At 38.4% G+C, this 14,223-nt stretch overlaps 1 protein-coding gene and 1 non-coding gene across 3 annotated transcripts in view; one reads left to right on the top strand and one right to left on the bottom strand.

Moving 5' to 3' along the window:
* LOC124595794 (phospholipid scramblase 1) overlaps window positions 1-14,223 on the bottom strand; it is a 160,287-nt gene that overhangs the window by 33,289 nt on the left and 112,775 nt on the right. For both annotated transcript variants that reach the window (XM_047134682.1, XM_047134683.1), the window contains exon 6: window positions 10,192-10,356. In XM_047134682.1, coding sequence (XP_046990638.1) covers window positions 10,192-10,356 — 165 coding nt within the window. The remainder of the gene's footprint in view (window positions 1-10,191; window positions 10,357-14,223) is intronic.
* On the top strand, window positions 7,844-7,918 carry Trnap-cgg. Its single transcript has one exon. It is a non-coding gene; the product is annotated as a tRNA-Pro (tRNA).

Genomic DNA, 14,223 nt, shown 5'->3' on the forward strand with positions numbered 1-14,223 from the left:
AAACCGATGAAGCACCTTCCCTCTGCTCAGTCATCTTACTTAGGTGTGGTAGGGGATGTCCAGGTATCCTGCTTTGAAATCAGCCAGAAATTCTTTAAATTGGCAATGGTGAGTCCATGCAAGTGAAGATAATCAACCATTCAAACAACTGTGTCCATAATATTTTTTATGTTGACAACCTTCGCACAAACTGCCCCCTGATGTATCAGACAATGGACTGCCACGAATTAGGAACAGCTGACTTCAGGCATTTTTGACCTAACATAACCCAGGAATCCAGTGCGTATCCCTTGTATCACATAAAGTTGATCGTCGGTAAAGCAGATGCCAGACTGAGATTCATTGGAAGAATCCTAAGGAAAAGCAATCCGAAAAAAAAAAAAAAAGGAAGTAGGTTACAGTACGCTTGTTCGCCCACTGCTTGAATACTGCTCAGCAGCGTGGGATCCGAACCAGATACGGTTGATAGAAGAGATAGAGAAGATCCAATGGAGAGCAGCACACTTCGTTACAGGATTGTTTAGTAATCGCGAAAGCGTTACGGAGATGATAGATAAACTCCAGTGGAAGACTCTGCAGGAAAGATGTTCAGTAGCTCGGTATGGGCTTTTGTTGAAGTTTCAAGAACATACCTTCACCGAGGAGTCAAGCAGTATATTGCTCCCTCCTACGTATATCTCGCGAAGAGACCATGAGGATAAAATCAGAGAGATTAGAGCCCACACAGAGGCATACCGACAATCCTCCTTTCCTTGAACAATTTGAGACTGGAATAGAAGGGAGAACCGATAGAGGTACTCAAGGTACCCTCCGCCACACACCGTCAGGTGGCTTACGGAGTATGGATGTAGATGTAGATGTAGATGTAGATGTAGGGCAGGGCTCCATCTGTTGTTACACTGGTCAGGCATTCCCATTTTAAACCAATTAACTTGAACACATTTTCCATGGCTGGAAAAATATCCGAACCCGCGGTCTAACATTTCTGATGAGTAAGGGTGTGTGAGTGTAAGTGCAAACTCCTCACTCCTCTTACACAAGTTGACTTAGTTGAGAATGCTTAACTGATCTTCTTCTCTGGATAGCCGGCTTCTGGAATCTCTAGAAACTCCTTCTCCTAAGAATGATGCTAGTCACAGGAACCTTTAAGACTCTCTCTCTCTCTCTCTCTCTCTCTCTCTCTCTCTCTCTCTTTGTGAAATAATGAGGTACTCAAATAATACTTTTCAACAACTATCAGTATATCTGAACTTCCACAAAGAACAAAATACACACTTCTCACATAAACAATTGACTTCTTGTAAGTCACCCATGTCACCTCACATTAGAAACAATTAAGTTACAGTTACAACAGAGTTGGCTTTATAACCACGACTCTATTATACAGGAATCATACACACGTCTTGCCTCTAGCAAGTTCAAGTGAAAAGTTACTAAAAATCTTTTTTCACTCTATTGTTCTTTCGTGACTAACAATAGCCACAGTTACATAACAACCCAAAATAACACAGAAGTTCCTTGGTGCTGCCGTGTGCCTTCATTATGACTTCCATGGACTGACCGACAAGTACTTGTCGGTGCTGTTCGATCACCGTGTCTACCATCTTTGTATGACAAACTTCAAACCTGCACACACAGACAGGTGACACGCAGTAGATAGGGTTCCTTTCTCCCACTCACATCTAAAATATCGTGTGTTCGAGATGGTAGAAGGCCGAGTGATTCTAGAATATGCACAGAAATTCTCAAAACACTACGGTGTTTGTGTCTTTTGATGGTATAAGGTCAAGAAATTCTTTGGCGACACACAGATTGTCGTTGACACTCCGAATGAATATGAAGAGCTGTGTCCACAATGTCCGTGGACTCATCAAGAGCAACAGAAAATGAAAGGAAGTTTGTCGCTCTCTCCATTAACTGCTGCTCCATATCCAAGGCCATATCCTCGACTTGGTAAGCAACACTTTGAGATGAAAGAGCTATTTTTTAAAAATTTTCCGTGAGGTCTGTTAGACAAATATATGCTGCCAAGTCGACCAGGCAATCTCTGATGAGATTCTCAGCTGCAAAGGGTTTCCCTGCTTTCGCAATTCTCAGCAAGCATTTGTAACTTACACGCAAACTTTGCCCACCTACTTTATGCTCCTACCATGGCAAAAAAAACCTTACAACTTTACAATTTTTCTCCCAGTTCCTCTGAAAAGCGGTCATAGACACTAGCAAGGACAGCAAAATGTGGTTGCAAAATAAATTTTTATCTATTGGAATATCTGTGTTTTAATTAACTGAAAACATTGAGCAAACTATAACATTTGTTTTCCCATCCACCAAAACACAAATACACAAAAACACAGAATGACTCTTAACGACACTTTGCTGTCCGAGGGAGTGTTTGTGATGGCTTTTCAGAAAGTGGCAAAAACTAATGTACCTGAAACTTTTTCTTATGTCTGTGTGACATGATTTAATGCAACCCAAATATAAAAATTAACTGAAAAGAAATGTTTCTTGTTGTTGATAATCTGATATTCGATAACTGGCAAATTGCTATGTGACATATCAGATTATAAAATACAGTTTTATTTACCATATTTATAAATGCTAAAGAGTCACAAGATAGGAAACACTTCACTGTAATGCTGCATGAAATTTTCTTTCAGTTCTTCAAGCTCTGACTGGTGTTCCTTTTGCGACAAATTTCTGAACTGATCTTTATGACGGTTATTTAAGTGCTGTTCAATCAAGCACTTTTTAAATTCATGAGATTCCGATGAAATAATAAACATTTGGCAAGATTTTTGACAACAGTTCAAAAGAAATTAATTTCCCACTCAGGTTTAAATTATGCAGATGTTGTTGACCATCCATCTCTATCCACTGTAGCCTTACATCTGTTGACTGACGGCTTTGTGTCACATCAATGCTTTTGATTGCTGCTGGCGCAGTGGTACGTATTCTGTACAAAGCATATTACAGCGTCATGGCAAGGCATGGCGGGCAAACCGCAAGGTCAGCTAAGTGACACGGCTTGGCCACTGCAACAACATACGAATTCGCCCTTGGCGCTGACCTCTGGAGATCGCAGATGCTAGCGCCCCAGGAGCAGAGTCTGGATGAGCCTTATCTAGAATTTAGATGGCAACAGTGATCTACAGTGTTGTTACCATGGACTGCATACTATCAGCTCTCTTCCGTAGTTCGATAAATGCCTCTAACAATCATAATTCAACAAATTCTCCTGAACATCTGTGAGTAATTTATGCTTTTAAAATTGAAATGCATCACTTGGGAAACAAAATTATTATTTTCCAAATTTCTAGTATAGCTGAAGAGGGTACCACCTCATTTATATATTATCAGTAATGCAAGAAGTATTGTTATCATTTCATTAACCATATTTAAAAAAAGCTGTCGAATGAGATACGGGAGTGTTCCATGACCATTTGTAATGTTGATGAATTAAGAAATATCAAGAATTTCATTTAGGGGAATTTTAAATGTGGTTTATTTCTTCATTTACACAGACCTGGAAATTAATAACCATTAGAATGGCAGGAATAAGAGAACTTTTAATCTTTCCTTCTGCGATTGGCTTCCAACCCTGTCAATCCCTTCCATTTTGAGCACAACAACGCTGATCCTATGACCTCATTTGCATGGTAACATGGTAAAACATGAAGGTATTCCTCTAATGCCATAGCCAATATGCTCTCTGGATAAAATCTCATTGTGTATTCAATATTCATTTATGATTACTTGCACTTCCCCCAACACGAGCTCAATGAAACTATTTTGAGAACTCACATAAGGTAATTACACAGGAAATGGTGGAGAGGTATAGTAAACTGAAAAGCGAGCAGTGCTCATGGAGGAGGAAATTACCTTTCCTGGAAGAATGCTAAAGCTGGTGCACAAGATGACCACTCTTCACCCTTATTCTTTCCTCACTGTTATGCACTCAGAACACAATTTATCCCATAACATGGCTCTAATGCATCTACATGCGGTACACATTTTTAACATTTGTTTTTAACCCACTTCATTTATCAATAAATATTGATTTAAACCATTGAAGCACTATATTTCATTATTTGCGATTTTTTTCATCTCCTGAAATGCTGAGACTATTAGCCCTAGAGCAAAAAGGAACAGAGCCTTTTTTGTAAGAAATTTATTGTAATTTAATTTTGTACTGGGAAACATTTTTGGTACAAGCACTGGTATTCATGTTATTCAAGAAAAATGCAAAAAGTGACCTTCAAACAGCCCCTCCCCCCCACACTCACTCCCCACTGATCACAATTTTTAGTATGTTGTTCATGACTCTCCCTTCTACCACAGTAAAATAATTTATGACTACACGGATGGTTTCCCCTAATTTTCCTTCATTGACTGGACTAGATGGCAATTGAGAAGGCATTTAAATGGGGTGTTGCTGCTGTGAGGTTGGGAAAGCTAAAAACAGCTGGGGGAACATAATGCTCCAAGAAAAGACCTTGAAACTATGTAAGTAGACTTTCGTGGGATAGTCCACATCTAACTCCAAGAGTCTTCAATTTCCAGTTTTCAATTTTTCCCACGAGTTAAACAAAGCTGTGATTATATGTTCTACAATTCTTCATACACATTCAATATTTCCAGTTAGCCCTAGTTCATATGAGTTCCACACACTTGATCAGTATTGATACAGTGCTGTAACAAATATGTTTGAGAAGGCCACACGCAGAATCCCAGTTTGGGTGGGTTATTGTTCTTAGTTCCTATTTGACCTAGGAACATGGGGCACAAAGTTTTTGGTTTAGCCCAGAGTGGTTGCCATTTGTTTAGCCATTCAAACCCCTGTCATACTGTAGCTATGATACAGTATATTAAGCATAGTTTGAACAATGAATTGGAGCTGGTGCCCAGGCAAATTGTGCAAATCAGTTTTTATTTGCACCTTTTGGATTTTACATGAAAATATGTGCAAAAAATATGTTGGTCTGGGAGGTTTTTTTCAGTGTGCCACTTCTATACTTTAAATTTGTATGAATCAGTTCAAACTCTGCACTAAGTAAGATAAATGGATACAATCCAAGCGAATTTTTTTTAAATCAAATAATCTTTATCCATTGCCGGGATATAATGAAGTAAAGTCGAGGTAAATGTAGCAAGACACATTCATTCTTACATGAACTGAATGCCCAGAAACAGTTTAAAGTGATTAAAATAAATCAAAACACATTATTAAGATAAAATTGAAATCTTGCTTTCAAAAATCTAGCTTCATTTGGATTTTATATGCAAAAAACACATTTTTTGTGAGTTTTTTTACTTGTGCCAGTTCTGTGTTTCAGTCTGGTTCAAATTTTGTATTGAGGTAGACAAATATATGTAACTAATGTTTGTCTTGTTGTTTTGTGAGAGCCTTATCCATTGACATGATATAAGTAACATGGTTTGAAAGGCAATAAATAGCCTACACCTGATCAGTTGTCACTGGAGTCAACAAAATGCAGGGAGGATAATGGTTCAAACCCACATCTGACCAAGCTGATTTAGGTTTTCCACGATTTCCCTAAACTGCTTAAGGCAAATGCGCGGGATAGTTCCTTTGAAAGGGCATGGCCGCTTTCCTTCCCCATCCTTCCTCAATCCGAGTTTGTTGTTGACGGAACGTTAAACACTAATCTCCTCCTCCTCCTCAACAAAAATCTACATCGGCTGCCAAGCTATGGCAGTCTAATGTTAAAATTATAGTAGAGTAGAAGTTGGGAACCAGAATGAAAAATACCCCTATCATAGCACAAAAAAGCTGAGTATGTCCTGGGCAGACCTAGGGATTTAAAAGAAGGGAACTAGCTTATCAATTTCTCTGGCAGCTTCAAAGACATTTAAATCAAAACATCTTGACACATTTGCACTTTTTCATGAGCTCTACATCTACATCTAAACTGATATTCCGCAATCCACCTTATGGTGCATGGCAGAGGGTACCCCGTACCACTACTAGTCATTTCCTTTCCTCTTCCACTCGCATACAGAACAAAGAAAAAAATGACTGTCTATTTGCCTCCATATGAGTCCTAATTTCTAGTATCTTTGTGGTCCTTAGAAGCAATGTGTGTTGGAGGCAACAGAATTGTTCTGCAGTCAGCTTCTAATGCCGGTTCTCAAAATTTTCTCAATACTGTTTGTTCCTCGAAAAGAATGTCGCCTTTTCTCCAGGGATCCCCATTTGAGTTCTCAAAGCATCTCCGTAACACTTGCATGTTGTTCAAACCTACCAGTAACAAATCTAGCAGTGCATCTCTGAACTGCTTCGAAGTCTTCCTTTAATCCAACCTGGTATGGATCCCAAAACACTTGGGCAGTACTCAAGAGCAGGTCACACTAGTATCCTATATGAACCACACTTTCCTAGAATTCCCCCAATAAACTGAAGTTGACCATTTGTCTTTCCTACCACAATCCTCGCATGCTCTTTTCATTTCATATTGTTTTGGAACTTTATGCCCAGATATTTAAATGATGTGACTGTGTTAAGCAGGACACTACTTATGCTTATCCAAACATTACAGGTTTGTTTTTCTTACTCATATGCATTAACTTGAATTTTTCTACATTTAGAGCTCGCTGTAATTCATCACACCAACTAGAAATCTTTCTGTCATCTTGTATGCTCTTACAGTGACTCAAAGATGACACTTTCCCCATACACCACAGCATCATCAGCAAACAACTGCAGATTGCTGCCTACCCTGTCCATCAAATCATTAATGTACATACAGAATAATAGTAGTCCTATCACACTTCCCGGGGGAACTCCTGACAATACTCTAGTCTCAGATGAAAATTCACCATTGGGGAGAACATACTGGGTTCTATAACTTAAGATGTCTTCGAGCCACTCACAAATCTGTAAACTTTTTCTATATGATTGTATCTTCTTTAACAGCCTGAAATGGGGCACTAGGTCAAATGTTTTCTGCAAATCTAGAAATACGGAATCTGCTGCTGCCCTTCATCCAGAGTTCACAGTCTGACATGTGAAAAGTGATTGGGTGGAAGCCTTAGAACCACTTAGTGATTTTACATAGGACCACAATTTTATCGAGTTCTCAGCCAGATCTTTTACTAAGGTGTGACGGTGATAATAGTTGCATGCTTCATGCATAGATATTTTCAGCTTCCTCAGCAGTTTCTGAACCTTGTTATTAAACCTACAGTCGGTCTTTTTCCATCCTTAACCGACTGAACAGGCACATAATTCTGCAGATCATGATTTACAATCTGCTAAAACTCTGCCCATCCCTACATCCAACTTACTGGAACTAAATACTGTCAGTTCCTTGTGTGGGATGCTAACAACTGCTTATCTCCAGAATGAGATTTTCACTCTGCAGCGGAGTGTGCGCTGATATGAAACTTCCTGGCAGATTAAAACTGTGTGCCCGACCGACACTCGAACTCGGGACCTTTGCCTTTCGCGGGCAAGTGCTCTACCAACTGAGCTACCGAAGCACGACTCACGCCCGGTACCCACAGCCTTACTTCTGCCAGTATCTCGTCTCCTACCTTCCAAACTTTACAGAAGCTTTCCTGCGAACCTCCCGAGTTCGAGTCTCGGTCGGGCACACAGTTTTAATCTGCCAGGAAGTTTCATATCAGCGCACACTCCGCTGCAGAGTGAAAATCTCATTCTGGAAACATCCCCCAGGTTGGGGCTAAGCCATGTCTCCGCTATATCCTTTCTTTCAGGAGTGCTAGTTCTGCAAGGTTCGCAGGAGAGCTTCTGTAAAGTTTGGAAGGTAGGAGACGAGATACTGGCAGAAGTAAGGCTGTGGGTACCGGGCGTGAGTCGTGCTTCGGTAGCTCAGTTGGTAGAGCACTTGCCCGCGGAAGGCAAAGGTCCCGAGTTCGAGTCTCGGTCGGGCACACAGTTTTAATCTGCCAGGAAGTTTCAACTGCTTATCTGCTCTTTCTAGCAGAAATACTATCCTCACCTTCTTAACTGATTTATTAACTTTAGTAACCATAGCTACTATAGTGACATCATGATCACTAATACCCATTTCTGTACTGATGTTGTCGATAAGGTCCTGCCTCTTTGTAATTACAAGGTCCAAGACATGTCCACTGTGTGTGGACTGCTGAACTAGCTGCTCAAGACAGTTTTCAGTAAACATGTTCAAAAGTATTTTCACATGACTGTCTGTCTGTACTCCTCGAAATGAATCAATAGACATCCCATTCTATGTTGTATGTTAAAAGTCACCTCCATCTAGCTACTGACTACAGACATTCTTCAAGACTCTACAACTGTCACAGGAAAATTGACTGGCCAGTAAAAACATCCAACAATTAACTTGGTTTCACCTACACCTGTTACATGCAACCAGATAGTTTCACTGTCACACTTAACTTCCACATCAATAGAAACAATATTTTTGTCAACTGCAATGAATGCTCCTCCTCCTATCTTTTCAATGTACATTCCATTCCTCGCTAAATATCTCAGACTTCTCATTTTTGGTCCCAGCCAGCTTTCGATCCCAAGAATAACTTGAGCATGAGAATTGACCTGGAGAGCAGGAACTTCGTTACGAATACTTCGACAATTTACTGATACAATTTTGAGTCTGACTTCCCTTGCTGCATATGAATTGGCGAATGTGCATCAGTGTACCTCAAACTACCATCTAACCCTGTTTCCCCAGCTCAATGAGCTCTCTCAGGTGCAAGGTGTTGGCACACCTGCATCTTGCAATTGATAGGATGAAGTCTCTGATCTTGTGCCCAAAAACCAGAAGATTTGACAGTCATAGTAAACAATATACACAATATCATATGGATGAAGAGCACACATGCAATAGCTAAGAAAGTTTTTCTGGGGGAGGGATAAGACATGTGAACTAACATAAGAAGTAAAAACATGCAAATATGTGAAGATGTTTTGATTTAAATATCTTTGAAGCTGCCAGATAAGTTGAAAAGCTACATAGTTCCTTTCTCTTGTATCCCTAACTCCATCCAGAATGTATTCACCTTTTTTGTCCTGGACATATTCACCTTTTTTTGTGCTATGATAGGAGAATTTTTCATTCTTCTCTAATACAGGTGCATGAGTGTGCTGTAAATAGTCTCCCTTGTATGCCAACAGCTTTTTCCCAATATTCTACCAATGAATCAAAGTCAGTTACCAGCTTTACCTATTATTGAGCATATGTGATCAATACATTTCATATTTCCACAAATTGTTACCCAGGTATTTGTATGAGTTGACTGATTCCAACAGTGACTCACTAATATTGTAGTCTAATTTTCTGCATTTAGTGAGGAGCACAACTTTAACATTAAAGCAAGTTGCCAATCTCTGAACCACTATGAAATCTTTATGAAGATCTGACTGTATAATAGTGTGCTTGGTATCTGCTGGCAACCTGTAAAAAACTTCTGCACTAGAATGAACACCCCATTCTAAACTGTAGACATGGAACACAGTTTATATAGAAAATATTTTTACTCCTACTAAAATGCTCAGATAGAGATGATGGCATATGTGGTTTTAAGCATTACATCAGTCAGATTCATGTATAATTACTCCATCCTTTTAGCACCTACTCAAATATTACATTTATTCATCTGACAGCATGTTTCATCCATGGCTTGTAATATCGCCAATAGAGATAGAGAGAGAGAGAGAGAGAGAGAGAGAGAGAGAGAGAGAGAGAGAGAGAGAGAAAATTCATATTAGTGTAAGGAGCATTCTCAATGACTTACATCATGTCACCATTTAGATAAGGCTACAGTCAAATCCCCTTCCCTCAAACATCATTAAAATATCTTCCCAATGGAGAACTGTCTCCAGAAAGCCTAAATCAGAGATGACTTTGCAGAACCTTCACTTGGCAAGAAAATACTAGCTATTTGATGTTCACTACACACAGGAAGTTTTGTTCTCCTTCTGCCATTACCCTCCCGTGAAGATGCCTTAGCAGAAGTGCCTTTTTTGGTCTTTCACCTTCTGAATACTACTAGCCTTAACATGTGTTTTTTCTGTCCTGTTAGACCTGTTGCTTAACTACTTATATTTTCTGTACACTTTTCTCCACCGTCTCTAGAGTACTGAAGTTGTTGGAGACATCTACGTAGATAGCACACGTGCAGCATCTATAAATCCCATGGCCAGATTTGACAAGTTGACCTTACCTTAAATTCTACATCACCACAAATACTGTATGTGCAAATTGGGCCTTCAATCCTCAGCACAACATCACCAGCTGCATTCTTTATGCTAAACTGAGGTGACAGAATGCTCCATTCTTGCTGAATATATCCAACAGTAGTTCCTGGAGGTGATGATACTTCCATGCTCTGCAGAAGGAAAGAAAGAAACATATGTTAATAAATATGTATACATACACATATGTTTGTGGACATACAAAATAAGCTTCAGACACGACAAGAGACAAACAAGATACATGCCCTACACTATTGTTTAACAAACTGAAAGACTTAACATATACTAGTTTATAAGTAATTTCTATTTCCGAAATTAAAGTAAAGCCTTATGATTAAAACAATGCTCTAATGATAAATGTAATGGACTGTATGCTAAGTTGAAAGCATAACTTGTTCTTGTTGATGATGTGATGGCGGTAATGTAGTGGCAAGAGTAATGACTTTGTTCCAAGCACTCAAATTTAAAATAAATTAATTTAAAATGTGTACTGTAATCTTTGTTTAATGTACACTGTCGACACATAATTAGATGAAGAGAAATCAGAACTGAAAAAAATCATAGCTACTTATCACATAAGGTCACAAGATATCAGTACAGAAATGCATAAAATCTTGTCCATAACAGTCTGAGGAGCAGGCCACACATTAAAGAAGTTTTAAAAACTCAGCTCATTCAACATACTGCCAGTTGAAACAAAAGGGCTTGGTGTATTATAACTAACCTGTTACCATCTTGCTGTAATTAAATATAACAAAGATCAGCAACATGATGATTGGTTTGAAAACTGAAGTGTTTTATTGGCCACATTGGGGATAACATGCTCTTGCTTTGCTACAGTTTATAAACTGCTTCATGTATCACACTGAGAGCAACGAAGGTTGAGGTTTTCTATGAAAAGCACTCCCACTGTCATATTCGCACTCTAAAATTCAGTCAGCAGAATATGAAAGCCCTAAAAAGAATATGTAATGATACATGTACGCATACCGATTATCGTTACCTCAAAAATGATGTTCACTTCATGAGATGGCAACACATGTAGACCAGACGATCTGTCTGAAAGTGAGTGTCAAAATTAAACATAAGCATATGTCATCTAGTGGAAATAATATGAAATAAGGCAGAGCGACATCACATGCTAAGAACTGTACTGAAGGATGTTGCCACCTAGTGAGAAAAATATGTAATATAAGCCATTCTTTTCTGTGTAGTATATAAAATGAATTATTTGTCAAAATGTTGGTTTTGTTACATGTAAAACAAAGAACTAAATTATATTGTAAAAAGAATTACATATTTAAAGAGAGAGAAACGGTTAGGATTATTTGGATGTGACGTAAGTAAGATAGCAGGACAAAGGACACTACGTAAGCCCACCTTTCTCATTGGTCTGTGTGTGTCTTGCTTATGAAGTTGTTCTTTAGGAGTGATAGAAAGATGTCTGTTCTTAAGATTCACAGTGCAAAGCCACTTCTGTACAAATGAGTGAGCAGACAGTATAGTGCCTCGACAAACTGTATTAATAATGCAACTTGTGAAAAAGTAGTATGTTCAATAGCTGTACAATGTCAAAGTGGATTAACTGTGGCTCTATATTTGCATATAATGAGGAGCCAGTATCACGACATTAATATGGACATTGAAAGGCTTCCAATGGATGCTGGCTAGCATTTCATATTATGTATTCAGCAGCTTGTAAGCGGTGCAAGCTACCTTCAAGAGCCATAAGTGAAAGTGGTACAGCTGTTAGAAATTTATGTGGCATTTTCAATGGAAGCAAACTTAAAGCTCAGCACAGCAACTGAACATCGAAATGTTTTTATTCTGAGTGTTACCAGAAACTGTGAACAAGTCGGACAGCAGCCATTACTGAAAGTTAAAGTATGCTAATTGAATTTTTGAATAATTATATTATTATTATTATTATTATTAACAGCATAGTGCACAATGTGCTTTTATTCACAAAGTGTGAGTGATTTCAAACTTGTGTTGCCCTTAACTAATATCATTTCCCATGTTCAACAACAGTTACTAGAACAAAGTAATAGCATGGAAAAGCAATTTATAACATCAAAAGATGATCAGCACTCATAATTCTAAAGATCTATCTTTCTCCACCTAAAATATCATCTAGCTGTGAACTATGCCAAGAAGTAGACATCAAAAGATAATATGCCAAATTCTATATTACAAAGAGTAGGCATTGTCGTAACTGAAATCAGGGAAATGGTACATCTTTTTCCATGTGACAGAATTCTAATATTTTTGAAGTATCAAGGAATGTCATAAAAATTACATTCACTATATTCACTATTATCATATCATTACGATAAAGTGAACTTCCACTTACTTTTGCAGACAGTAACAACTTATAAATAAATAAGTTAAAAGTTTCTGATTAAAACACCAACCTTCAGCCAAATGCAGGTTAACTGTACAATTATCTTCTGGGTAGTAATTCCTTATACTTACTGAAGTGTTTTTATATTATGATGGCTCATGTACTTAAGTGTAGACAGATTCAAGTGATTTTATTATATTGTTTTATGGGTTACGCTAAGGTTTCTTGTACAGTCATCTCAAAATGATGAAACGGTGAATGGTTCAGATAATATTTCCATCTCTATGCAATCAAAATTCAAATTACTTATATTTATTTGTGCACTAGCTTGTATGCACAATCACATAATAAGCTGCACTTTGATGAAAGTATTAATGAGCAGATACAGCACGTGGCTGTTAACTTTCCAATGTCCGATGCTGCACTGTGAAACGCAGATAATTCCTAATTAGGAAAGGACTAATTGAAAGAAAAGGAATGGTAGCATCACAAATAGAATAGCACTTCGACATCCAATGCAAAAATATTACAATTTAGTAATACTGTAGTGGTGTAGCAATTACAGCTGTGTTGTTAAATCTGAGTGAGTCATGCCAGTGGCAACCAAGTAAATCAAGTACAGTGTTGCCACAAGTATTAACAGCAGGGATCTGTTAGATAATACTTATTTCATTATGATACTACTGTAATAGAAGTAAGATTGTCGTAACAGCATCATTTTACAGTTGTGGGCTGAGGGAAGGGTCTTTCAATGGCAGTTTCAGAAGAAGGAAACAGGAAGAGAGGTAAAATGAATATTTCACACATGCTGCAACTTTGGCTGCCCAGTAGTAGCTATAGGGTTAATTATGATATAATATTGTTTCTAAATGGTGATGCTACTTGAAATATCCATCATAAACATACCACTGTTAGAGGCCAAAGGCATGCAGAAAGGGCAGGAGGGGGGAGGGATGGAGTGGGCATGGTGTACAGGGCAGAAAGGGAGAGGGGGAGGAGTGAGTGAGTGAGTGAGTGAGTGAGTGTGTGTGTGTGTGTGTGTGTGTGTGTGTGTGTGTGAGAGAGAGAGAGAGAGAGAGAGAGAGAGAGAGAGAGATGGGGGTATAAAGCTTTGAATTTGTATTCTGACACTTGGCAGTTGAGTTAATATACCATCACCATAATCGACCTTTTAACATCTACTGTCTGACAAAGGCTTCAAAGAGCTTTAGTTACTGTGGTACTTTCTCTAATCCCATCCACCCACATTCCATTAGGTTTATGCTTTGGTCTTTTCCTAGATCCATCTACTATCCACTGCCTGACTAAGTGTTCTCCACATCACTATTTCATTTTCATTTACATCACAATTGTGTTTTCCAGTCTAGTTAGTTTCAAAATACATTTCTACGTTTAATTGTCTCGTTTAATAATTCCAAACATGCATCTCTTCACTGCTCAGTGAGGAATCGCAAGGGTGCTGCCATAAGTCAAAACTTGTAAGACAATATTGTAAACTTTCTGTTTCTCGCACACTGGAAGACATTTAGTTTATAAAATCCAATCCATGTTAGTTTTAATTTCTTTTTTTTATATCACACACTTGTACTCCTTCTTTGTTATCTCAGTCAAAGGATCTGAGCTTCCTCAAAAACAGATGAGATTAGAAATGGAATCT

The sequence above is a fragment of the Schistocerca americana genome, chromosome 2 (genome assembly GCF_021461395.2).
Source record: "Schistocerca americana isolate TAMUIC-IGC-003095 chromosome 2, iqSchAmer2.1, whole genome shotgun sequence".
NCBI classification, from domain to species: Eukaryota; Metazoa; Arthropoda; class Insecta; order Orthoptera; family Acrididae; genus Schistocerca; species Schistocerca americana.